Below are 27,863 nucleotides of genomic sequence, written 5' to 3' on the forward strand. Positions count from 1 at the left end.
TAAAACAGAACTCAGCAACAAATAGATATTTTTATATATAATATATATTTACTCTTTAAAAATAGAACTTCAGTCTAGATACTAACATCTGTACAAACTACAAAAATATTTTTTTTTATATAAATAATTTATATGGCAGGACATTAACAGTTCTTGTGAATTAAACTAGAAACAAGAGCACCCCCCCTCATTTCCTCACCAGTATCTACGGTCACTTCCTCCGCTGGCTTACTGCTGTCTGCTGTTAGACTGGAAATGCTGGGCTGCTTGCTTTGCTAAGAAATTGGATCAGATATATATATATATATATATATATATATATATATAAAAAATATATATATATATATATATATATATATATATATATATATATATATATATATAAAATATATATATATATATATATATATATATATATATATATATATATATATATATATATATATATATATATATATATATATATATATTTATATGTGTGTGTGTGTGTAAATTGGCGAACCCAATTGAGACATGGAGTAGATTGAATCGGTTCACATAATATCACAATTGCACAGATTCAAAACAAACAGCCCCAAAGCAGCCAGAAAGCAGAAGAAAGAAGGCAAAATAATAATCTGCAATAAAAAAAAAAAAAAAAAAAATCCCTTTGCTTTATATAATTCCCTTTTAAAAAATTCCAAGAGGGGGAGCAACACTTTTTTACAAATCTAAAAGTGACAAGAAGCTAAACAAAAAGACCCACTTACAAAAACAGCTGAAGGACATAAAAAAAACATCATATTTCCTTCCAAACTGTTGAGGATGTTTGTACCATACAGACTTTATAGAAAATCTGAATTGGTAATGCCAACATGATGGCGGAGGGATCACGACTCGCATCAGGCAGGTGGTGACAACTGACAAAATAAAGTCAAACATGCCTCTTCACAAACATTCAGTCGCTTGATGACACATACACACATTTATAACCTAAGGAAACATAATACTGAACTCTATCTGCTGTGAGGAGTTAAAAGCGTGAAGGCACGGTGGTTAAGCAAACAAAATCTGTTGTGTAATTCAGATTCAGTAAACACTCTAATAAACAAAGTGTACTTGTCCAACAAAGACTGCTAGAAGCAAGGTATCTCACAACTGCGACAGATACTTTCAAAGAGGCGATGGAGGGAGGGAGAGGTACTGCACGTTTTAGGGCAAATTGCTTAAAATCATTTTGAAGTGTAGCAGCAAAACAGAACAACACAAATAGAAATAAAACACTGACCATGTATTTTCAATATCCTAATACCTTAATAACATCTTCTGTGAAAACATATAGCTCATTTCTTATTCTATACAGTGTGAGAGGAGGACAAAAAATCCACCCCTTCCACGTGAAAATAATATTTTACATCTGAAATTTTACACAAGAGCATACCAAAGTTATACAGTACTCTTTTAAATAGCTTCCCTCTTTTTTAGTATTAAAATATATACTCATAGATTTATTTAATTCTTACAACTCAGTTTTCTTGTCCTTGACGTGAATTCTCTCCTGTTTATGTGCAGTCAAAATACATGTGAGAGGTGAGGACTCGATGTAACGTCAAGGTCAGACCCAGAAAATTGAAGAGAGAAGGGCGTGGCGTGGGAGAGGTTCTAGCAATCTTTGGATGCCTGGATCCTCAGTCCACCTGTGCCAGACACAACACAGAGATTAATATCCTAGAACGGTTCTAAAGCTCCTGAGCTGTTTTGACATTTTATCTATGATATAAAGAGTTGAAGAGCTAAACCTGGCTCACCTTGTGTCTTGCAGAGTTGATGCTCCGTCTGGCCCAGAGTAGCTTCCAAGTCCTGGAGCTCTACAGAGTCTCTCTTGCATGAAGAAAAGTTTGTTTTGTCACAAGTCCTTTTAGTCGCCTCGAAAAAGTCCGACTCATTGTCCGTGTCAAAACCTTCATGCATGTAGCCATGGTATGCTGCTCCTGGCAAAGTTGGATGCACCGCCACAGTCACGGAGGCTGTGGCTGTAACCATAGTAACAGGCCCCCCAGTGGAGCCCTGCTGTGCTGGCAAGGCAGAGCTGCTATGGCTTGGCCCTTTAGTCCTGTTTGGCTGAGGCCCTCTGCTGCTCTGCAGCCTGGGGCCGCTTTGAAAAGTTCTCCCTGCAAAGTGGGCTCTTTCGCTGGAGGAGTGTGGCTGAGCCTGCAGTCTCTGCTGGTTGTTCTGCTGCTTCCGCTTGCTTCCGTCCCAGCATGAAAACTGGGAGCCAAGAGGCTGGGCATTGTTCAAGGGTTCACATATTGGCTCGATTTTTCCACCAGCAGTGGTTTCTTTGAACGGCTTTACCACCTATGACAAACAAGAGTTTCTTGTTAATTCCAGAAAAAAAACCCACTGTTTCAGAAAGTCAACTGAATATTTGCATGCAGCTCACCGTGAGTTTAGGAAAGCTAGGGTTCTTGCTTGCTTCCAGCAGTATGTGAGAGGATGCAGGCGGGCTGCTGGTGTGGGATGCTGTACAAGTGCTGTGATCACAGTACTTGTAATCGTCCTCTCCGATTCCAGATGTGGTGGTTATCTCAGAATAGTACTCAGAGTCTGATGACTCAGAAAACGCTTGCTGACGAGCTGACTGTAAGTTGTGGTGGCCTGTGTAGTAGCCGTGATGGGTCATTGGTGGAGGCAGCGGGGGCTCTGGGGAAGGTGTCGGCAGACAGCTGGCATTGTCAGCAGGAGTGACTTCCGCTGGAGGCCCCATCATGGAGAGGAGAACTGGGAGAAGAACCAAGCCATTCAGGATCCCCAAAACAGTCAGGATGGCCAAGACGGCAAAGAAATATCTGGAGGATGAAGATAAAACATCAATTAATAAATGTGTTAATATAAAACAAAGGTAATTATGTTTCTAGCACAGGAAGATAATTATTTACTCTATAACAAGAATACGATTCACCAATGGTGGACATAGTGGTCAGATGTATTTATTATCACACATTGATTGGAAAAATACCAAAACAGGACTCTGTTCTTTGGAGCAGATAGAGTTTAAAGGTTCATGGATGAACTCACACACCTGAACTGAACCCAGGAGGACACTCAGATGAGCAGTACATTTTTTTCCAAAAAATCTTTAAAGTCCCATGCCGATCACCTTTTGATTTATTTTAAAAGCGTTCCCAGTGGTCTTTTAAATATGGCCGTGCTGTTTTTAGCCAAAACCAAAAACCTGCGTCTGCAAAGCGGCAGTAGTTCATTCGAAATTCACCTCTCAGTTGTGGGAGGGACTGTTGGAGTGTAGTAAGACCGCCCCCTTCCCATCTTCCCTTCAGTGGTCTCCCACAGGCTCACACCCCCTCACACCCCCAACCTAACATTTGTTCTGCACGAAAATGGCGAGCAAAATTGGAGCTATCCAGCCGTACAGTTTTGAACCAGATCCCAGCTGAGACAAGGTAAACAAAGATGTATAGGGATCTATTTGTCTGAAGGTGGGTGCATCAGAATGGAGCGGAGCAGGGAATTTATGGCCGACTCTGCGTATTTTCTATGACATAAATACGATCTTTTTCAAACAAACCTTTTTTATCTCCTGATTTAAAACCATATATATGACTAAATACACAGAAATGCAATTTTCATCTTAATTTTCTTTAACAGAAGATGCCACAAAAACATGTAAAAAAAAAAAAAAAACATGGTGTTCATTGAACTGGGTCTTTAAAAATCTAGTGCTCTTGAAAAACAGAATCCTGAGATAACCTGACCCAGATGACTGAGAATCCAAAAACACCAAAGCATAAATTAGAGAGAACCTTGAAACATGTTCACTGAACTATTCATTTGACCTTGTTTTCTTTAACATGTTTACATTTTAAACGGTTCCAGTGTGAGCCACACAAAAAAAAATATGAAACATTTGACAATGATTATCCCTTTATTAATCAAATCTCTCCTGTTATTTATTTATTTTTTTTGTTTAACCACAAAAGTGCATGGTTTAGAGATCCCACACATAGTTGGCACACAAGAAAGAGAAGCTCAGGGGAAGGAGTCAGGGAAAGCCCAGTGTTTGTGTATCAAAGGCAGGGAGGAGGAGCATTTCTGATTCCCCAATCAGGCCAAGTATAACATGTTTAGGTGCCTCCAGTGCTGCTGCTGAAAGACTTTCTCTCACTCTGTTTTTCACTCATATTTAAATGTGTGTGTGTGAGTGTTTTTTCTTCGAGGGCTGGTCGTGGTGCAGAGATCTAGTTGGAGTTCTGAGGAGGCCAGGGGCGGAGGCAGGCCACAAGAAAGAGCTCAAGAAAATTAGAGAGGACGCCATTTAAACACTAACAGAAAGCAGAAAGAGAGAGAGACAGTGTCATGTACACCAACACCCTGACTTAAGGAGGTAAAAAACAGAGGAAGGAAGAGAAGGATGATGTTGATATCAGAGGGGAAAGAAACCTGCAAGGACAAGAAAAAACAACTGTGTAGTGGAAAGGTAACACGCTTCTTAAACCAACTGCTAAAAGGATGTATGCTACAGTTTTACACGTCTAAAGTCTCTTTAGGAAAAATTTCTAAGCTAATGTGTTTGAAGTAATCTTAGCCTCATATGCTATGTTCACAACAGTCTTAGAAAACATTCAAGTGACCATTTTCGTTATTTTTTTTTTTTTTTTTTTTAAACTTGTCCTGTCCAACAGCTAGGCAAACAGATGAGAGCTGAGGGCTTGTGTTGGACATATTTTATTTTAACAAGAGGGGTTATTCATCTTCAGACAAACCAAAGGTATGTCTGAATAAACCCCTTTTGTAATTGAGGCCAAACTTTATTAATTTCAATCATGTTTGAAAATCTTTGGTGTTGGACCGGACGGAAAAGGAAAGAGGGGAAGAAGAGAGAGGGACGTTAGAGAGAGAGAGAGGGGGGGGGGGGGGTAGGAGGGTGATAATAGGAGGAGGAGGTAAGACCATGAAGCAGCATAGAGCAGACAGGTTTACTGGTTGTTTATCATTACGGTACGGTTCAAATGTAGTACAGAAAGGGCGGGGCCTGTTCACACACACTCAAATATTATCAACACACCTGCTAGCTGCAAAAATGTCCACATGTCAACATGTACACAAAACAGATAGTGTTCACGAACGCATACCTATGGCTTTAAACCAACTAGTGTGAAATCTTTCATTCATTCAATCATGCAAACTATTAGTGCAAAGGTGAGCTAACACCAGTGCTCAAGTGAGTGTTTATTTTCTTCTAAAATGGATGGTGGAATGTGAAAAGAAGGAGGAGGAGCGCCCAGCCACCCCCACACCCAGACCCCCGCCGCAGCAGCAGCGGCAGCCGGAATTCCCCCAACGCCATACGGGAACAGGCAGGGAACAACCGCCCCCCGGGCGACCAAGACCGCCACCCAGGCCAGGGCCAGCAGGACCGCCGCGAGGCCCCCAGAGCCAGAGAGCAGGGAGGCGCGGAGGGAAAGAGAGCGCCGCCCCAGCCCAGCCAGGAAAGCAGTCCCCCCGCCGCGCCGGAAGAGCCCAACGCAGGGCCCCACCGGAGAGGGACGCCCACAGCCCCAGACGAGCACCCTACCACCACCCAGGAGTTCCGGGCATCCCCCCGCCCGACCCCAGGTACGAGCCAGGACCCCCCAAGGGAGACCCGCTCCGCACTCCAGGCAGCCACCCACCCGGCCCACGGTTGGTCCAGGTAGGAGCAAGGCAGGGGCCCGCCGCCCCCGCCCAGGAGGGGGGAACCCCGGGGAAAAAAGGGCGGCCCATAAGGGGTGTTATAAATATGGCCCGACCAGGCTCGGCCATGTTGGAAGTTTGGCGGGGCCCAGCGCCCAGGGGCAAGGACCAGGACCCACCCCCCAGGGACACGAACACCCCCGGCTCAGGTGTAATATGAACCCCCCCACCGTGCGGAGAGAGCACCGCCGGGCCCAGGGAGCCGGCACCCAAGTGACCAATTTCAATTAAAAGTCTAAGTAACCATGTGTATATCTGCGTTCCTGTGTTCGAAACTCTTGTGTTCACGCATCGCTACGAAGATTTTTAAGTCTGCTTTTAGGCTTTATGTACAGCAGCCATTGAACGCGCCTCCAATGTTAAACCAGAGAAGTGATTGACAATTCATCGTAAAAGAGAAATGAATAATCGTAGTTTGTGCTTGGCTGAAAGATTGTTGACATTTCGCACCAAGCCTCTCCAACTGTCAGTACATGGGCGAGTATCGGGTAGCAACAGTCCAGTGTGAACACGAATATGCTAAAAGCATTTTTTAAGAATGCCTGTTCATCGCGTTCTTGATCGCGTATCACATGCCCAGTGTGCATGTAGCATAAGATTGCAGTTATTTTAATTGATCTGAACCTTTTCTACTCCAGAAACTTTTTAAAGTGGCGGAAATCAAAGTGCGGAAGATAGACTTTGGTGGGATCTCCAACAGCTTCTCCATGACAAGAATTTTACTGTTTATTTAAACTTTAAACTCTTCCAGTCGTTGTCAGGCCTGGGGAGTCCTGTGTGTATATGTGTCTGGCAGTGTTTACATGCCTGCATATATATATATAAATGTATTTGCATTTCTAGCTGTACGTGTGTGTATCTGTGGGTATGAGTATTGACGTATTTGTGTGTGAGAGAGGTCTCTGAGCTGCGTTGAATGGAGCTTGCTGTTTATTCAGTGCATTACAAGGCCAGGAGATGTTTACAGCAGAGTATTTATGCTGCTCCCCTGCTAGCCAGTTTCGACTCACCCTATTTACTCAACCACAGCGAGAGTTACGGCTAAACAAGACCTCCAACAGAGACTCGACCCTCTGTCTCAACCCATCTTTTGACATTGATGCTTTGCATGGCAAAGTGGGAACCGACAGGCAGAAATTTGGATTTTGAAAGCTCTCATTATTAATCTTTGTTCACTTCTAAATCCAATTTGGAACCACCCACAAAGAGCCCATACCCCTGCATGGCAGTCACCTTTTGAACATCTCCTCTTCCCTCCTCTGCTTCTGTTTCTCTCCCAGCTGAAACTCTGTGCTTTTTTATGTCATGGAGGTCTGCTAGAGTCTGTGAGCTCAAGGCTGTGGTTTGGGCCTAGACCACTTTAAGCTGAAAAACATGGAACTATTTGCCTTTTTTCCACTCTGGCCATGAAGCAGCGGTCAGGAACATACACATGGCAGCGCACATAGATGGGTTGCAGACACGCACAAAAACATAAAGAAGCAGAGGGGGTGAATCCTGGCTGTTGGTGGGCCGCAGCGCCCCCGACTGCCTGACCAGTTCAAATTTAGCTTTTAATATGGCAAAAGGATGACAGGAATTTTTACAGATTTATTTGTGTGTGTTTGACAAAGAGAAAGAGAGACACCACCCTGTGGGTGGCAGAATACTTCCATGTTTACAAGCAGCTGCTGAACACTCCCCCCATTCGTTCCACTCTCAGGTTAGATATCTGTTTGTTTATGCTGTGACACAACCAGATGCATGTCTAAATAGGGACATAATGTTGCATGCAGGGGTTTAGACACCGGTGCTGCGAATGAATCTATTGTTGTTGTGTGCAAAAAAACGAAAGCTTTGAAACGTATCCCTCTTTAAACATGCTCATCGACTCACCTCATGATGAAGTCAAACTCTGACCCTGCCAGCATCAGAACTCCCAGCAGAGTGGAGATGGCTCCGTCAACCACCGGGGCAAACATATGCTCCAGTGCGACGGCTGAGCGCTTGTTTCTGTCGCCGATCGCTGTCAGGAAGCCCTGTGACAAAGCGGAACATGGGAAAGACAAATGAATTGGAGGTTGAACCCAAAACCCCAAACTTTGCTCTGAGGAAAACTTCTAAATGGATGCATTTGGTTTTTATTACAAGTTACTACGCTTCCCCAGATGAAAGCAAATGATGCTGGGGATGAGGTTCACCAGTATGGAGAGGAACATCAAGAAGGATCTTAATAATAAAACTTTTAATCTTTAATTTTAATCAAAATTACTATTTGATTTAACCTCAAGTTGAAAGCCAGAGAATACTCTTCTGTTTGAGCATAATTTTTCACTTATTCTTGCAATGCTACATAAATAAATAAAAAAGCATTAAAGCAGGAATTTGTCTGTTTTTGCTTTTTTATTCAACAGGTGATGCGTGTTTGCTATTGCTTAATGCAAAATCTAATAACTTACCAGTGCAATGTGAACAGTAAACTCCACTCCAATGCCAACTGAGCTGATCAGGATTACCACAGGGATGGCACTGAGCTTGATACCAATCAGACCCATCATGCCAAACAGTTCCACTGTCATCATGGCCAAGATAAACACCTGGAATGGAGACAAGGAATAACCGTGCTTTAGCACTTAAAAAAAAGCCTGTTGTGATTAGACAACACTGAGCAAAACCATGTTTGAAAGTAATTTGTGGGGACTTGATCTCTATTGTCTTCTCAGACTACACAATCTTTAAGCAAGATCCTTAACTTTAGAGGATCAATTTTCTGACCTTCAGGCTAATACCTCACCCCTCCTCTTGGTTTTCCCTCCCCCTTTTCACATTGCATTTTTCCCTGAAAAGGCTGAAATGACTGAAAATGCTCAAAACTGAGCATTTTGTCACTCCCTTAAAACATTTTTTGGGACAAATTTACAACCCACGTCATTTATTAAAATATTTCTGATTATTCAGTTTAACAAAGCTCAGTTTGTTTAGGCATTCATGCCAAAAGTAAGGCGTTACCACTAATTGGAAATAGGAACAACGTTACTTAAAAAAACAAAGAGGAAAAAACGGGAACCTTTGATCCCTGCAGGAACTTTGATATTTGAGATGATAAAATTTCAAAAGATAAAAGGTGTTGCTGTGTAACCACATACAGGTGGGCGGAAACGATCGCAGAACCGGAGAGGTTTGGACGCCTGTGGTTTGTTGTGTTGCAGGTCTACAGTTAGTGTTTACGGGTACTTTCCTCAGTCTTTCTCACACAAATACAGACAAACATCCCTGATGGATGGATTGAACAAACCAAGGTTGAACAAATCCAATCTGTTCTCAAATCTTTCCCTCTCCTTCAGACAATGGCCATGAAGGAGAAGGACATGGAGGCTTCACCGAGGCAAAGCCTGTCTTTCTCCTTTGCATTTTCTTTTCTAAAGATGGCTGAGTCTGAATTTGAATAACAATGCTCCTCTATGTGTTAGTGTGTGTACGTGTGCTTGTGCATGTAGTGACCGTTCACAGAGCATGATGGGAGTAGGGAAAAAGCCACGGATGTTAGAGTGAGATGAAGTGCTCAAAAGTCTAAATTTAGGATAGATTGGTAAGAAATGAATTGAGAGGTGACAGACGAGTTGAGGAGATGATAAAATTGTGTGAAAAATCTAGACTTACGATGAGACCGGCAGTCCAGGGGTTGAGAAGGAGAATGGCACAAACCAGGAAGGTGCAGGCCAGCACCACACTGATGGACAGCAGGAACCAGTGTCTGAGACCAATGTACTGCTCCCAGAACAGAAAGGGGTAACCATTCGGGTAGTTGAACACGCCTTTGCGGCTAAACTCGTCGCAAATGGCCCGCACACTCTCAATGGTTTCCACAAAGTCACTGGCTTGACGAAGTCCATTCAGGTAAAAAGGAAACTGAGCGAACTCCAGAGGCTCTGCTGCTGGAACTACAAACAGGGATGAGACGGTTTATATTTATTTCAATCTTCGTTTGTGGTGAAACATTTTTAAGGTAGAGACACTTACTGCGCAGATTTTCCCCTGTAGTATCGTACTTGTCGTGTATCCATTCCCTTGGATGAGGGTAGAAGTTGGCCTGAGAGGCGGCATAGCCCAGAGGATCGTTACTGACCCATACAGTCAGGTAAATGTAAAACACCTCAGGCGGGATCAAACCCTCGGCGTCCAACAGCTGACGAGAAGTCAACTGTAGAAGAACCAAAATGGATTTTCATGCAGTCGGTTCGTATGGGCAAGCTTGTGTTTTGAAATTGTGTTTATACAAGTCGTCAACATACCTGGCTGTAGTTAAAAGGATCTTTCTTGGAGCCGGTCTGTATGAGAAGCTTGTATGCCAAAGCTCCATCCTCTGTGCCATTCCTATAGCTGTCAGCAGTAATCCTGCCTTCTTGCCAGTCAGCATCAAAGGCAGCTTGAAGACCTATAGGATCACACAAGAAGATTTATTTAGGTATTTTCTTGTTTATTTAAGCCTTGATTTCTTATACCTGCAATATGCAGAAAGTGTCCCTGCATTTCTGACTATCTGACCTGCGAGGGTAAAAAAAAAGCTAAGCATATATTCTCCTCTTTGCTGGTTTCTGGGCTAAAATAGACCAGTTAGCTATTACTTCCTCTTGACTGGACTGTTGACACATTCTAACCTCAGGACACACACACACACAAAGATAACCTATGACCTTAACCCATCTACTATGCCACCCCCTCAGGCTTAAGTGGAGGGGGTAGAACAGAGCAAATGAACTTTCACTCACCCTTAACACCCGCTGCTCACTTCTATGCTAAGCAAGGATCGCACCTGAACAAACTAGCTTTGTCCCTCAACGCTTTTCCATCATCATTAAGGGATAAGCTCTGAAAAGTGCAGATACTTCTAACCTGAGGTATTATTCAGCATGCACCTAAACATTTCTGGGCCTGGAGTGTTACCTTTGAGCCAGTCTTGAAAGTAGTGCAGCCACATGCGGGGCAGTTTGTTGTCGTTGTCTCTGACCACATTTCTTACAGAGTTGAAGGCGTTGTGTAACTGAATTAGGAGCCTCTGAGATCGGGCGTAATCGAATCCATCCATGGTTACCAAGTACATGTTGTAGAAGGAGAAATACTTAAACTGGGCTTCGATGAAATCGTACTCCTTTGTGTCACGTGGCACGATATCGGTCAGGTAAAGGCCGTCGTGCACCATGGTGGTCCCGTACAGGCTGAGACCCAGGAGGCCCAAGAAGAAAACAACCACGATGGCTTTACTCTTTGGCTGGAGGAGCAGGGGGGCATATTTTTCCCTGGCAAAACTGGACAGGTTCCAATGCAGGAAAGGGAAAGGGACACACCTCTTCCCTGATTTAGAGTCTTCCACCTGGGCTAAGAGGTCTCGAGTGGAGCTAGAGGTGGGAGTGAAGAGTTGGGAGCCATAGGGATCTGGTACAGAGGTGGTGGAGGGGGAAGGGGATATGGCTAGAAGAAGAAAAAGAGGTAAAAAATTTTTTATAATTTGTTCGTACCATTATCAAGGTAAACAACAAATAGTTTTTCCATACCTTGAGCCTGTGAGGTGGGGCAGACAATTATGGAGGTGGGGCTGGTGGAGATTTGCGAGGTAGGTGGTAAGATCGTAACGATATGCTGGCCTGCTGCGTCACACTGAGTAAACGCTTGCACTGTTGTGGTGATCTGGGTGCTGGTGGTGATCGTGGACCCCGCTGTGTACTGGTGAGCGTGCGCCGTGCCCGTCGTGGCCACGTAAGGCTGCTCCCCAGAATCAGACAATTCTTGTGGGGCTAGGTGGATGACACGATCAGAGCAGGGGCTATACAGGCAGCAGAGGATATCCAAACGCTTGTCCTCGCGCCGGTGGAGGTCCAAACTTAGGATTGCGGGAAATATAAGCAGCACCATGGCAAAGTTGAACACAACCACAATGGCTGCCTGGGGAAAGAAAATCAGGGAAAATGAGAAGAGAATTAGACGTGAGTATGCAACATTACAGCCAACCTCCAACCCCTGATGGGGAAAGTCTGGACTTTCTTTAGGGTCTGGGACCTCAGCCCAGTAAGCAAAGAAAAGCCTTGCTCTAAATCAACAGCAAAGAATACTAAGAGAGCTCGGATATTGTTTGTGTCTGCACAAAACGAGCACTTTTCACCGGTACTTCCACTGTCCTCCCCCACTCACCTTAGCACCCGAAACTGACGTGATACTTTGTGCTTTTCAGTGTGCACATGTGTGTTTATGTGTGTGCTTGTGTCAGACCACCCAGAGTTAGTCACAGATCAGAGAAAACCGCCATGACAGGGCAGTGATATACTGATCCACTCCTCCCTCCTTCTCATTCTCTCTGTGTCTGTCTCTCTAAGTCTGTTCATCACTCTCCTTGCTCTGAATTTCCTCACAAACACACACATACACACACATTCAAAGAAATACACTCTTAAAAAAGTGTTGCCCCTGTAGGTGCAGTGGTAATAAAACTAGGAACAAAGGCTTTACTTTTCCGAATAAACGTCACCTCTTTAAAATTATCTCTTTCGTTTCAAAGAGGCCTAGGGGCTCATGGTGTGCAATTGTGTGCTTGTTGTGTTTGTGTGAATGCACGTGGTGGTGAGGGTGTGTGTGAGTGCAAAGCATACCTGCAGCGAGAAAGCTCGCAAGGCAGGAATGGGCACCAGGGCAGCCATGAAGAAGGCGATCATGTTGTTGATGGAGGTCAGAGCGACGCTGGTGCCTGTGCGACGTAAACAATCTCCAGTCCTCTCCTTTTACAACATAAAAAGACAGATAAGAGTTAGAGGGCAAAAGAGCCGCTTAGAAGATAAAACAAAAGAGTTTTAAAAGTACCTTAAAGGGAATGTTGGTTCCACTCTCTGTGAAAGAGTGAGCCAACAGAAACATGTCATCCACACCAATCCCTAGTGCCAGGAAGGGAAGCACCTGGGATGGGAAACACATCAGTGGAAAGCAAAAGGTCAGAGTCTGTATTTGAAGTGAGTAAGATCAAAATCTGGCCTTTAAATCAAAAGAATATTACTCCAGGCTTTAGGGTCACGTAAGCTCAAAAGCCATATAATGCACATAGCTTCCTCTGAGTTGTACCTGTGTGGTTGCAGCATTGAAAGAGAGGCCAAGTAGGGAGCAGAGGCCCAGTCCGGCCGCCACCGATAGGGCAACCAGCAACACCCCCGCTAATCCAACAGCTCCCTGAGATTTTGAACAATCCCACCTCAGCATGGTTACACAGGCATAGGCCAGCTAGAGCGGAGAAATGCACATAAAATGTTTCAGAGAACAGGCAATTGAATAAATGTGATAAAAAATATTATGAAACTCACCATGAGCAAGTATCCACCAGCCACCCTGATGACGCTGACGTCAGAGAAGGACTTCATGATGTCGTTAAGGGTGGTTGTAGAGAAGGCATGGATGGACTGACTGGAATTAGCTGGAATACTCTGGTGCACCTCCTACAGAGAAAAGCATATTCTAACTTAAAAGCTCAAGCCGCACACATAGCATACAAGCAAAGCCTTAACTTCTTTTTCATCTTGCCGCCTAAATGCATTCTACTATCTGAACTTTAAAGTGAAAGGCTCCTTTCTCTTTGAAATGCACATGTGTTTAAAAGTGAGTATCATCGTGTGATGGTGTTTTTACATGTGGCAGCGCGTGTGTGTGTATGACAACTAGGAGTAATGAGCACAGATGCCAGAGGTTGTGAGGTCAAAGGTGAAAGGGATGGGATCATATGGCTCATGCGGCTACTCTCTGCTGCTCTGGGCCATGAATGAAGCAAAGCTTCTCAAAACGTTCTTTACCTGTAAGCCTCCACTCGACATCTCAAGCAGATTTGCTGACGTTTCTTTTTCTTTTTTTTATTTGCCGGGACGACGTCTTACATCTCTGTCAGTTTTTTGCCCCCTCCTCCCTAGTGCAGACCCCTCCCTTTATTCCTTTTCCCTCACTGTGGTGGGTGTCAGCTATCACAGCAACAGCTTGTTCCTATAACTAGGGCTCTGACAGAGAGAGATGATTGCCCTACCACACACACACATTCAAACCTGGCGCCCTGGTCTGCCCTGCGATACACTTTACGAGGGAGCTGAAGACTGATGGAATTCAGACACTGCAGAATAACTCCTAGTGTGTGTGTGTGTGTATGTGCACCAAAGCAGAACAAGGCTGCATAGGGAGAAGGAAATGCCTGCTCAAAACATCTTTATATCTGCCCTTGTTTACCATAAAGCATGAACATTTAACTGTACAAAGGTGGGTTCGCACCTCCACAAACTTCCTCTGCCAGGACTCAAGGATGGCGGTAGCCTTCTCCTCATTCCAGTTGATGTCGTGGATCTCGTAATCGTCTTTAAAGTGCTCATACAGCTGCTTGGGACTCATCAACAGGAACATCGTCTGGAGAGCCTCCGCACTGGAAAACACAGGAAAAAGCTTAGGCCAAGTCACAGATGTCCAGGCCCCCCACCACTGAAAACATGACTTATTGAATGTTGAGATGAGCTGAAACCCCAACTGCATTATCTATCACATTACTAGCATATTAAAAGTCCTCCACGTTGGCTCTAAACTATATTGACACATGCCTTTATTTGAGTGTATAAAAGCAGGTGCTGTGTCTTCTAGGATTTATCCGCCTGTCTGCTTGTCTGTTTGCCAATTCAAACAACTAAGAGCAGGTGCTATGCAGCCTGTCTGCAGATCTCTAGGCTGCGATCCCAGATGTCCGTGTTTTTCTTTCTCAGCACCCATACAACAAGCAGCAGTGCTGCTCAAAATGGGAAAAGAATTACGATAAATCAATCTGAAAAGGGATTGTGCGTTATGCAGATGGAGCTGGAATACTATGTGCGAGTATTGACCTCGACTGTTTGTATCCATTCAAATTAGTTTTTGAACCGATGTCAAACCGATTGACAAACCGACCGTGTCAATTCAGAAAATAATCTAAGTAAAGGTTTTGGGCTTCAGATCAGTGCAAGTGTAAGCATTTTTTCCTCGTTATTGCTATATCTTGGAAAAAAAACTGTAATGTGATTAAATATTTTAATTGCAGTTAAAAGGCAATCGACGAAGCACTAATTCAAGTAAGAGTTGACACCGCTACTATCAAATCCACAAGTGAGACAAAAAAAACAAAAACATTTATGAAATGAAAACAATTTTACGCTACAGTGTAAAACATTCACACACCTCAACAGAGTACCCTGGCTGCTTTTGACCTGGCCTCCCAGGATGAGCTCCTCCTGCCAATGCATGAACTTCTGGCTGAAACCATGGCAACCGCCCTGAAGACCCCCAGCAATGTCAGGACTCTGAATAGACGAGCAGAAGAGGAGGTGACCAGATAGCAGACAAAAATGCAAGATGTTTCTTGTAGAGTGCTACAACAGCGTGTCTACCTCATCAACTAGAATTCAACAATTACAGTCAAATGGTTTCAGTTTACCTCTCCTTGTTCCTTGTTGGGTGCGCTGAGTGGGCAGTCAGAGTCTGAAGGGTTGAGGCATGGTCTGTTCATGTAAGCATGTCCCACCTGAGGAATCAAAACGTGTTAAGATCTGTCGATGAGTATTTAAAAATGCATCACTACAATGTAGGCAATTATCTATTAACACTGTAGAATCAGAACCAGTGACGTGAAGAAGCTTAAAAAGTTCAAAAATTAAACTTGGTCTGTACTGAAAACTAATTATGCAAGCACAAATGTTGCACAAAAGTTTATGATGAATCCCTACGAAGACTTTTATTTAACTTGCAAACCACATTGACAACTAAATACTCCTTACAGGAATAAAAACGAATGTTTCAAATTTGTATTTTGACCTTGAGGTGTTAATTTCTCTTAGTGAATGAGTGTGATTTTGGGCATCTCACCTGGGCTTTGTCCAACATCTCTTTAAATCCTTCAAGAGAAGTGAACTGACTCAATTCCTCCATTAGCTTGACAGGATCTAAATTCATCCACTGGATGTCGGGCATACCCCTGCAGAGCAAACAAATACCAAAACCAATTGATTACAATAGAAGAATCGTGACAAGAAAATCTAATATCTAATCTTTGCTATAAGCAGGAATACTTTTAAGTTCAGTTTCTTTCTTGCGCCTTTGTTGCACCGGGCCACGCATGAGGCTTACTGCAGTTACAAGATAAAATAGCGTTTATTATCCTGTTTCACGCTGCCACAATGCCCAGGGAAAAGGCACGGTGGCTGCCTGCTCACTTTCATTCCTCAGTGCCCTGCATTGAGTCATAACAATTACCTCTGCCTCCCAAACATCTTGATAAGGAGGTTCAGAAGATGAGAAGGTAGGAGGAAAGTAAGTGAGGAATGATTGGAGAGAATTGTAGCCTAACAATGTGCACTGACACCCTATGTATGAATCTTATTGTATTTCAGCTTTTTTCTTTTAAACTTATAGTGAGTATTAAATGCCAAAAGAAAATAAATTTTGTCCTGTTGGTAAAAATAATTCAATTTTAAACACAAAACAACAATTTGAAGAGTTTATTGGCAAATTTGCCAAACACGCTAATATAAAAGAAACATTTGTCTTCAAAATAGAATTTCCTTTTAGAACAAGTAGAATAATTTAGGGAAAATTTTAAGAATGACAATAAAATAAAGGACTTTGAAAGTATCTTCATTAGAGGGTTCATTCTTCCCAAGGGGAGCTGCTTTCGTGTTCCCACATACCAGTCTTCTTTTTTTGCTGCTGGTTGCAAAGACACTCCTTTATCGGGTGGTTTGTGCTTGACTGAACCAGGCCTGGGCCCTTTTGTTTTTTCATAGATTGCTTTTTTTTTGTTCTTCAGAGTTTTCTTCTCTCCATCTCCATGTCTTCCTCACCCCTTTTCTAAAACCTACCCCAATTTCCCCCCATGTATCACAGTCTTTTTTGTTTACCCCCAACATTTAAAAGGGCTCCAGTGTAAAAGCTGCCTGAAGCAACACTGCTGTAAGTGACCGCTCCTAGCTTTATTAAATATTTTCAAAGGAAAAACGAGTATTAAACACTTAATAAATAACTGCAGATGTTGGAGGCTTTGTATGGATTACAGGAATGCTGGGATAATGTGTGAATCATCAAAGACCCCCTTCTCTCCTTCTGGTGCCTTCACACAGGCCAACTGGGAGATGCTTAGGATGGGAAACTTGTGTTTGTTTCTGTATGTGCTGGCTTGTCATGCAATAGAGTGCCGTCGGTTCAAATGGATGTATAAACAAATCATTTATTTTCAAAAGAAACATCTGCTATGATCTAAAGGATCCCATTTTTTTAAAGTGCACAGTTGATTGAAATATCACTGTGGACAACAAATATGGACATGCCTTTCAGCAACTCTTTTTCTCAAGAGAACTTTGTCATTTGGAGAAAAAGGAGATAAAAAACAGGGGAAAAAAAATCTGCAAATACGCCCAGACTGCGCTGTTTAATGTCTTGTAGCCGCTCTCTGTGCTTCTCGGGGGACTTGAGGTTTGAATACTGCCCATTTTATTTGTTGGACAACTCGGGAGCTGGGAGCCTGGGGCATTACCATGAGAATGCTGAGTGTTAGCCGTGAGCTGACAAAGCCGCCCTCCCTCCCTCTTCTGGGGCCCCTGCACTGATGGACACTCACTCGTAAACTGAAAGAATGCTTACCATTGTCTGGCCCAAAGGGCTCCCCTGCTACCACCACCGCCGCTGCCGCCACCGCCTCACTGCCTCACCGCCCTCCGTTCTACCAACCTGCCACCCAGTTGCCACTGCAGCCATCTCCTCTCCCTCCACCCCTCCCTCACTTTGGTGCATCTCTCCCTAACCTTCTCTTATTGAAATCCTGTGTCAGGGTACCCCCTCCTCCAGTCCTTTTCGGAGCCCTAAAAGAACTCTATTACTGAACGCCGCTGTCAGTCACAGCACCCACTGACAGACTACTGAAAGCCCAACTGTATGTCTCCATCCAGCATGCGCTAAAAGCTCCACACAGATGAGATGGAAGCAGTGACAGCACAAGGAGAGCCCAGGCCTTTTATGAAATGTTTTAATGTGCAAAGAAGATTTATGTTAGGTCAGAAATTCCAAGACTTACGGTAAATAGGCAGAACCTCCCTGTAGTTTGGCCCCCTCCCAGAAACAGTCCAACGGGGTGATTATCATACAGGGGAACAGCTTGTCAATCATCTGGGATGAAGAAACAGAAATGAAGAATAATTAAACCCCGCAAAAAATGTGGAAGGAACAAAAAAAAGCCTCCTTTGTCAACGTACCCTTTCAATCATGACGTTTTCTATAATTGGCACTCCTGATTTATAACATATTTTATTAAGGTCCCACGATCTGCAAGAAAAAGAAAAATTTAACATATAATTTATGGCTTTTATAGACGTGGGCATAAGTGTGAAAAGCCTTTTCTCATCTCACAGTCCACTTACTTGCCAAACAGCGACACCTGAACCTTGCTGGCAGACAGGGCGGCTTCCATGTGGACCAGCAAAGCCTCTTGGGTAAGAATGTTACTGCCTTCCTCTTTGGGGGTCTGGATGAGCATTTGTGAGGTAAATACTGACTCTTCTCCCTGCTTCTCCTTGGTGTAGCGAAGCTCCGTACTCACTCTACTGCCAGCTAGAAAGCAACAAAAAAAACAACAAAAAAAGGAATAAACATTCAAAGTCAGCCATGGATACTTTTAACTTCTGTACACACAAAGATGAACACATTTGCATCCTATTACAAAGTCTCATGCATGCACATTATGCACACATATTTTCACAAGAACACACACATAATGACCAACGCCCTTGGCCTACACCAGTGTTGGTTTTGAAGGCACTTCATACACGCCAATGTCTAGCCAATGGAAATGACTAATACAGCTTCTCATTGGCTCTTTCCTCAAAACAGATGTGCCCTGTTAGCAGAGCCAGCCGTTCGATGCCACTAAAACCCGCTGCTGTACAGCTATTGGCAGGATGCATGGACTTAGAAGAGACAACCTGTTCATCTTGATCTCCACCGTGTCTACTAGACAAAGGCAGGAATGTTCATTTAAGTCAGGGATAAAGAAAGGTGTGTGAATTCAAAAAGATATACGAACATGCAGGTTGGGATGAGCAGAAAATAGTTAGGAGGAAGACTGAAAGCGAAGAAAGATAAAGAGGGCAATGCTGTTCTTTGCGGTAGACCCCAGTCCCCTAATTACAGGAGGTTGCCCTGAAAAGAGCTTGCCAGCCGGGGGGATCTGTGCCTGTGCCAAGTGGACATGAAACATGCCGCGCTGGATCACAGAGAGCCCGTCTGCCCCTCTTGCTGTCCCCGCATGACAACCCCAGAGAGAGAGAAAGAGGAGGGGGAAAATTTGGAAACAAGAACCAGTCCCTTCTTTAGAATTTCATCGGCCCTCTACCTGCTTCTGTGCTGCGCTCCGTCCTGCATTTATATCTGCTTCACCTTTACGCATCTACCACATCGACTTCCTTCCTTCAACCCTTTTGCTTTGGTTTCTCTCTCCAGTCTAAGTGTATATCTCGTTCATGCTGTCTTTTTTCCCCTCGTTCCTTCACGCTCTCTGCACCTCCCCCAGCCTGGAACAGGCTGTTGTAATTGATGGGGAGAAAAGAAAAAATAAACTACTCAGCCTACCTCACTAAAGTGTGAGATCAGGTTAGAACTTGGGACCTTAGAGACACAGTCCAATATTTCTAGGCTTAGTTTTCAAGGCTTTAATTGCATTTGCAGGGGCTTGAGAATATCACGCCGCCTTGTTTATTTGCAGTCATTGGTGTGAGCTCTGGTGCATCTTGAAAACAAAACTCTTAGAATCAAAGAAAGAAAGATGAATATTGTAAGGAAAGCACAACAAAGATTTGAAAAAGTCACGATGTAGTCACTAAGGACCTCTAATGTTAGGAAAAAGATATCTAAATTAATATTTTATGTTTTTTTTTAGTAATTTCTGTGACAAAACTGCCCCACTAAAAAAAATCACGTATGAAATTAAAAATTTGTTTGTTATCTCTGTACAGTCACTTTGAATATGTCTTACCCCAAATTGTTTCCTTCAATTTCTAATCAAAAGGTTACAACTAAATTGAACCTTTTCTGTTTGTGAGCCTCTTTGACATCTGTTAAACCTTTTTTGACATTTCGAGTGTTAACCTCTGCAGTGCTGGGTTTTGATCCCAACAGGAACTGGGTGGCTCGGAGAGACTCTGGCTCTATAATTACAGGCCTCCTGAAGTAAATTATAGCTATTTGTGTCTCGTTCCTCCCATCTGGACCACCCAGGCTGCGGGTCCTCTCTCTGCTCTCTTTCTCGCCTTCTCTCCTCAGCCCCTGGTCCGGCCTCCACCACCCCACTACGCGGAGCTCAACAGCAACTCTGCTCAGGACTCAGCTCACCGCTCGCTACCTCAGGAGCCTCTCTTATTCCAAGGTTTTTCTTCTTCTTAGCTTCCCTCTTCCTGGCGTTGTCTGCTTCTTTTGCACTCTTTTTTGGTTACCCCCTCCATAACACACTCCCCCTCGACTGAGCCTGTGCTCAGAAGACCCTTAAAGAGACAGCTCCCCGTGACTTTCCCACCCAGGGATGAAAAAGCTTTTGAGTGTGGAAACTGTGGTTTGAACATGCCAGCGGCTGTTCGTTTTATCACATGTGCAAATCTGAAACATACAATATTAGTTTGTATAAACTGCAAAAAACAAGACATTAACCTAACTGTGTATAAATCAAGGCCACTCCACAGTCATCTTACAGATTTTAGTCAAAAGCTCGACTTTGATGGGGGAACATTCGAATCTGTTTACTGGCTTCACCGCCGAAGGTTCTTTCACAGCAGTTAAAACATTTGGGAAACGAGGAACGAAGGAAAATGTCATAAACTGTAACGAAGTTTTATGGCCGGGGTTCTACAAATGCTTGCCGAATGTTTGCGCTCTTCTGCTGGTTTGAATGTGTGGGTCTGTATCTGGTGAGTACACTGAACCCTGACTTCACAAAATCTATTGCTTCTGGGACGATCTTCTTGGTTCCATTTCACTTTATCTTCATGACTTCTTTATAGGAACAGTCCCGGTTCCAGGCCATGCTAGGTCAGACCAGGCCGCCTTCAAACTTCAGTGTGGTAGATTAGCTGGATTAGGGGCCTCTGAAAGGCCCCACGCTGCTACAGAGGAAGACCCAAGACGAAGAGGGCTGAAAGTGACATGTCTGCTTTCATTTGCTATATAGGTCTTTGCGCGTTGTCCCTCATTTGAATAGTGTGTCAACATGAGATCAAGAACTGGAGTCTCCCATTTTATCACAAAACCAGCAGCTGACCTAATATCTACTGGAAAATATTTCCAACTCTAACCACAAACATTAAAGAGGCCAAATGAGACATTCATTCCCCCCGCCATTGTACTTAGTATAAAAAAAATCCTTTTGGATCTTTTGTGACATGTATACTTCCAGAAATGTTTGAATCTAAATCCCACGTGCAGCCCAGCCCAGTGGCATTCCCCAGCCGGGGCACCCACTGCCTGAAACAGGCTGCCCCCCAGCAGATGGGCTGTTCCTCCACACAATCCTTCAGTACAGCTCCAGACTGAATGCAGACCCTTTTGTCATTCAACCCTTCAATTTCTTTCAAATGTTTCCCAACAAACAGCAGAATAAAGAGCTTTTTTCCACAACAAAAGCAAATGGACCAAAACTTTCCCAGCCTGTGAAACAATGCCAGGGTCGTCTGTGGGAGGGTGAAGCATGGGGCGAGAAAGAGAAACTGGCACATTGCTACTTTACCTATAGAAATACAGTGTATCTGTACAGGAGCCAACAAAGAGAATGATTTGATGAGATAATCCCGATCAACTCATTAAAGCCAGAAAACATCCTTAACTTCCACTTGTTCAAAGTCTCCAGGTTCATTACGAGGAGCCATCCTGCAGTCACAAGTTAAAAATTGAGTAAATAAAGCAAAAAATATATGAAAGATTAGTTTAATTTACATTCTTTTCAGATGTGCCAGTGGTGTTAGCCACCACACACAAATTTCCTCCAGGGTTGGCATTTAGGTACTTTCTATTTCCATATGTATAGGCTTGCCTCTGCTAATTATGCTAATCATGGGCAGTGTTGGCCACTGTGAAAAATAGTCACATTAGACACTCCACTGACCGCTAATACTGCCTAATGTGTGGTTGAAACATACATTCATCCCTGCTTGAAAAGCAAAATTTTTCCACATTGCTGGTCTCATTCAGATGAGAAATGAATTTATTGAACCCAAGGAGCATTTCTTTTTTCCTCTCCAAGTAAGAAAATGTTCAGTCTCTATTTCGCCCTCGCTTTACTTTTTGTACTTTGATGGTGTAAGGACAGACGTAAATGGTGCAAACTCTGAGGTGACTGGTGTTGCTTTATTTTGCCCAGACGAGAGACAAAGGTTGCTCTTCAGCGAGGAGAGAAAAAGTGACTCATTATACTGATTGAAGTTTGATCGCTTTTGGCCACTTCGCAGATCGTCTAAAGATATTGCATTCAATGTAGCAAAGTGGCTGATGGTTTAGTGCTTGTCTCATAAAGGCTTCGGCTCCAAAACAACACAAACACACCAGTGTGCATTAAACTTAAAAAAAGACTATTGTAGAACAATCTTTGTGTTTCATGTGTAAAACCCAACCTCCTCTTGGGTGCGTGTTTATTTGTTAAGGGGTGGTCCTGGTCTGTCTGTGGAAGTGTGCATAGGTGTTGGGGGCACTTCTGAGAAAGGGATGGAATGAGGCAGAGTTGGACTGAAGGATGGGGGGAAGGGGGTGAAATAAACATTTAGAAGTGACCCAGGTTGACTCGAGTCTTGTTTGTTCTCTCTACCAGTGAGGTCCTGAGCCCTGAACGCTGGGAGTTTATTTATCTAGCTGGGGCGCCACCGCGCACTATTCACCTCCAATAATGCCTCATAGAGCTCCCTTTCTCTGTCTGAACTGGGACGCTGTGTGCACTCCAATGAATTATAGCATTTACCTGCTGCGCCGCTCTGAGGTTTGTTTAGAGAAACTGCTCCAAACTTTGAATTACCCACATGTGCATTCGTTCATTTACATAAACTCTGGCGTGTTTTTTTCTCACCCCCCCCTTTCTTTTTCTAATTAGTCCAGTTCTTGATCTCCTCATATCCTGTCTGATTTCACCGTCAACTTAACTAGCACTTCACTCACTATTCACTTTACCTCCACTTCTCCTCGCTGACTTTTTTATGGAACACGTGGTGAAACTGCGAGGCCTTGTCTCGCCGCATTCATATTTGGACAGCTTGAGTCTGTGTATACGTCTGTCATGCCTCACCCAAACTCTGCCAAGAAAGATGAGTTTAGTTTATGTCCAAGTAAACACCATCGCTCTGACAAGCAGGTCCCCTTTTCGTTCTTTCTTTCCTTCTTTTCCTTCCTAAACAATCTTTTCGACCTCGTAAATAGAGAAGAACCAGATCAGAAAAAGTAAAATGAAGAAAATCAAAAGACACGGCACAACAAAGAAATCATGAAGTTCTTGTTAGCAGAAGACAGCAACCCTCTTTTGTAAAAAAGTTTTTTTTTATGATTTCTCTGTGAAATAGAGACATGCCAGTGACTCCTTCACACTTGATGTTTGTTCAACTGAGACAGGGAAAAAAAACTGTAAAAAAAAGCGTGAGCTAGCCATAAACCACCCTTTTCCTGCCCAAACCCCCTATTGTCTCTTCTCATCCCTGCCTTCCTCCTGCACCTCTTTTTATGATCTTTCTTTTCTGCTTGTGGACAAGACAGACTGAAAACAATGTTCACACTCAACATTACGAATATTTGCCTTGAGCAAACTTTATAAGACAGGTGGGGGATCCATGAAATGCAATAAAATCCAGGTTCTTGTTTATGAATGAACCCCAGAAACATCTGTTGAGACTGCAGGTCTTCTTAAGTCTTGGTTTAACTGTTTGAGGTTCTTTCTGAGCCAGCAACAGCTCTTAATCCTCTTGTCAGACTAAACACCCTGATACAGTGGCTTTTAGTCTCACCTTTGCAGGTGTGAGGACTGAAGATTAATCCAGCGACTTCTATATTACATCTGCCCGTCGCAGGTGCACGACGTGCTTAAGACAAACAAGCCAATGTGCAGCAGAGTGGAAGAATATGCATGGATTCTACAAAAAAACTAAAGTTTATTTCAAGATTTTGTTTTTCTTCTTACACAAACTGCTAATCTTCATCCTCCTGTGGGGAAGAGGAAGCAATAAAATCCCCAAAAATGTGGTGGCATGGTGGTATGGGACACACACAGACAGGTAGAAACAAAACAAAGCTCCAGCTCCCCGAGAGAAATTCCGTTTTGAACTTAAGGCAAAGGTTCTGCAAAAGAGGTAACATGTATATGTTTCTGCATGTGAAACCAATGGAGGTACGTTCTAGTAGGAATAACTGATGGCAAGCATATGCTCCTAAAGCAAACAGTAGGGAGGCATGGTGTTCACACATGCAGTGTTGATTCTCAGCTAGTTCATCCTGAGCAAATGAGGATACATGTGGAAAAACTTGAATATGCTGCGGTCTGGTCTAGGATATTTATTTTAAACATGCCTTTCAGTTAAAAAAAAAAGAACACAGGAAAATCTAATGACTGATTTAGAACAATATTTTCACTCTTTTTTTATTATTCCAGTTTAGCTTGTGAGCTTTGCATTCCTTGTTTCTGGCTCAAGTACAATGGCGCATGAGTGTGTGTTGCTCTGTGTTTGTGTGAAAGAAAGACAGAGAGAACTAACCTGTCCTTGTTACCCAACCACTTTACTCTCCATTGAGGCCCTTGCAGCTTTGTCAATGGGCTATTGGTGGAAACAAGGCAGGAAGAAACTTTAGAAACATGGCCACGGCCTCTTAAAGGCACAGCGCTCCCTTTCAGCTCTGCTGCCTCAGCTCCCTGAATCCCACCAAAACAATTGGCACACAAACATCTAAACATCTCCTTTAAGAGAAAGCTCGGCCAATTAGCTCAAGAGGTAATCCCACAGCTTTACACTGACCAGAATGAAACCAAAGAAAAATGGAAACAGTGGAAATCCAAATCTTTGTTTTTGATTTAGGCTGATCTATCCTCCTCACTCAGATAATTTTAGCCGCTTTATTGGTAGATAATTTTATCGTTTTTTTATTTATTAGACCATTTTAAAAGTAGTCTTTTAATGGAATTCCATTTGGAAGTGGAAGTGGAGCATGCAGTCTGTTTGATCGCTCCAACACCTCCAGGTTCTGTGGAAGCTGCCTGTTGGCGACCTCCAGCAACACGGTGGGCTCCAAAAACCCTATAGAGTCTGTTTATATTCACCAACTGCTGTGGCTCTTTAGAGCGTGCAAAACAGGTGGGTAAACTTCAGCTGCATTCACTTATATTTTTTCTTCTTGTGAGGAGGAGAGAAGGGGGAGGGAGCTGGGCTGGGGAGGTGGTGCCTGCTTGCCTCTTGTTGAATGGAATCCAAGAATAGTTAGGGACCACACAGGGAGCTGAGGGTGGGGGGGAGGGGTCAGAGCCCTTAAAGATGGCTAACCATTCACACAGTCCATCTGCTGCGGGGATCAGGCTCCGTACTGAAAGCCTGGGGGTTTAAAAGGAATTTGGCCAGTGTGAAAAACCAAATAAAGTTGCCTCTGGCTCTGAAATAATACGGATAACTTTAAGGTAAGATAAGATGAAATGCAGAGGAGATGTCCAGAAGCTCCTGTCCTGATTAAAGAATGATGTGTGACAAACACAAGATGGAGAAGAAGCTCTCCTATTCAACAGAATTACAAAAAAAATAATGAAAAAATATGAGAATATGTGAAAAATGTCCATGCTGCACTGGAGCCTCAAGTCTAGCAGATCAAAGTTAATTTGAGTTCATGTTCCTCCTATACCCAGATAAGCATGCAAAGAAATCTATCAAAGTGATCAAAGTGCTGATTGCTTCCAACAAACGCCTGAAAATCCTCAATTTGCCAACAATGCTGTCATGTTTCTAGCCAGACATACCAGTGCGTCAGTCACTGATCGCCCAGTGCCCTCCCAAGGCACTAAGATGACACTAATGTGACCACCCTGCCTCTTGCCACAAGCCATTGTCATTCAAACTCTTAGCACTGGAGCTGTGCCCCCGTGTCACAAGCTGTCTGAACTCAAGAATCCACACGCTGAACCAAAATGACCAAACTCGAGGAGCAAACAAGCAAAAAAAATTGTTTCTCGAAATGTGGTCTTGTTGCTGCTTCAAAACTACTGAAAGAAGAAAGCTCTTCAACTCACCTTCCACCCAAAGCTGCTCGATGTTTGTTTCGATGTCTGCGACCCGGAGTCCCACAGAAAGAGCCCCGAATACTAAGAGTCCAATAAAGAGGACCTTCCCACAGTGTCTCTGGATGTGGCAGCCCAGAGAGAACAGCAAGGCCTGGAACCTCGCCCGGATCCACAGAGGAGCTTTCTGACCCACCGCCTTCCCCTGGATTGCAAACAGTAATGAGGGCAAAAGGAGAAATTTGTTAGATTACTTCAAACGCATTAAATACTACTGCAAAAATGTAGAAAGTCATGTTCCAGATTGTGCATCAATGGTGTACATCATGATGCAGGAGCAGTGACAGCTACTAACTTTAACATTTCAAAGACACGATTGTTGATTACAATGAATCTTGGACATGTTTGTCCATAACATTTTTTTAAATAATTAGACATGTCATGTTGGTAAAAAAGATGCTCTAAAAGCTCAAAGTCAACTTCTTGGTTTAAGTGTGCAGGACTGGCACACTTTAAGTCTTAAACTGAATGAAAAGTCAGAGAAAGCTTATTATTAAGTGCCAAAAACCTCTTCTGATTCATAAAAAAGGAAAACGTGCTTCAGCACATAGATATAACTCATACTCTGTGCCTTTTTCAATTAGCCCCACAGTCATATGAGGCGCAGCTCTCCAAATCTGTGAACCAAACGCTTCAGAGTTACAAATGTCGCTGCTGCAGAGGACATTGCTCTGGTGTTGTGGTTTCTCTCAGCACTGCTGTAACACGTCCAAGCATCCGGGCGGTCCAAAGATGCTTTGTCAGATCAAACTCAATCAGTGGATTCCTTTACAGGACCCACCACATTTCCAAACAGACCCGGGGCCAGTGCGCTCTCCGCTGGCTGCACAAAGCCAAAGAAAAGCGCACAGAAAACAAGGCAGGACCGGGCTTATTTTTCAGGAAAAGTGAATTAGAAGATGAAATTCAAACAAACAGCACATACATGCTGTTAGGTTGTTATTCCAAATGTGCTCCTATAATGGGCTGATTTTCTTATCCGATTTGACTTAACAAGATGAGAAAAAAAAAACCAATTTCTGTCACTTCTAAATCATGGACAGCCTCTCCTCCTTTAACTGCTCTAATCTTCTCTCATTCGTGGAGATCTGGGTCTGAGTTTGAGAGCTCCATTCTAAGTTCCACCGTGCGCCCTCAGTCAAACCACTCTCAGAAAACTGCTTTTTTTATTCGAGTTTGCAGACCGAACCCCCCGCATCACCTTGGATATCTGTTTAAGTGCGAAAGCAGCGTGGCAGTAGCTGGGTCTCCGGATGAGGTCTGGGTTCGCAAGCGGCTGGGAGCGCGTATAACTCGGGGGTAAATCTCCAAAGACGCCAGCCCCTGGGACCCCGCGATCCGAGGCCATAGTCCAAAGACGGGTAACAGGAGGCGACGCAGAATCGGTGCGAGTTCAGCAAAAGCGACAATAATCCAACATGTAAGAAGTGGGGCTCATCCAACACCTCCGGCGACCACTTAGGGATTCTAGTCTTCCATGGAGCCGCACAAGTCTCGAAACTCCATCCCAACATTATGCGCCGAAATCCGTAAAGATCCTTCAGTCTTCATTCGTCCAGAGAGTTTGTGAAAACACGTCTAAGAGGAGCTGCAGCGGTGCGCGAAGTAGCCCGTCTCTCTGAGGCATCCGTGTCAGGTCTAACTTCGATCCCGTAGTGGTAACATTTGGAGGAGCTCGCCTCTCGGCAAATCCTGAAAAGGGAGGTTTGATGGAAAAGTGCTCCGGCTCCCATTGGCCAAGGAAGAGGCAAATTACTTTGCAAACATCGCCTATTATTAGCTGCTAAGCAACAGCTCGCCAAAGTGG

The 27,863-nt window shown here is 43.7% G+C and overlaps 1 protein-coding gene across 1 annotated transcript; it reads right to left on the reverse strand.

The window, feature by feature from the left end:
• Positions 1-28: 28 nt before the first annotated feature.
• Positions 29-27,863, reverse strand: ptch2 (patched 2). The gene is made up of 23 exons (XM_023965163.2): positions 27,258-27,863; positions 26,009-26,201; positions 18,150-18,339; positions 17,985-18,054; positions 17,807-17,898; positions 15,607-15,715; positions 15,179-15,265; positions 14,923-15,044; positions 13,996-14,143; positions 13,050-13,181; positions 12,814-12,969; positions 12,559-12,651; positions 12,351-12,476; positions 11,262-11,649; positions 10,654-11,178; positions 10,002-10,144; positions 9,730-9,910; positions 9,370-9,650; positions 8,169-8,306; positions 7,606-7,748; positions 2,423-2,828; positions 1,788-2,337; positions 29-1,676 (listed from the first exon to the last, which is right to left on the reverse strand). The coding sequence occupies exons 1-23, from the start codon at positions 27,402-27,404 to the stop codon at positions 1,642-1,644; spliced, it is 4,455 nt and encodes a 1,484-aa protein (XP_023820931.1). The 5' UTR covers positions 27,405-27,863; the 3' UTR covers positions 29-1,641.

Source organism: Oryzias latipes, chromosome 17 (assembly GCF_053564925.1).
Source record: "Oryzias latipes strain Hd-rR chromosome 17, Olatipes_Hd-rR_3.1".
NCBI lineage: Eukaryota > Metazoa > Chordata > Actinopteri > Beloniformes > Adrianichthyidae > Oryzias > Oryzias latipes.

Excerpts from the sequence above, each read along its gene's own strand:
- ptch2 (XM_023965163.2), bottom strand. The coding sequence starts at position 27,404 with ATGGCCTCGGATCGCGGGGTCCCAGGGGCTGGCGTCTTTGGAGATTTA. Across the intron at positions 14,144-14,922 it reads AGCCAGGGTACTCTGTTGAG|TGCGGAGGCTCTCCAGACGA; the intron begins GTGTGTGAATGT and ends TGTGTTTTCCAG. Across the intron at positions 2,829-7,605 it reads GAGTTTGACTTCATCATGAG|ATATTTCTTTGCCGTCTTGG; the intron begins GTGAGTCGATGA and ends TTCATCCTCCAG.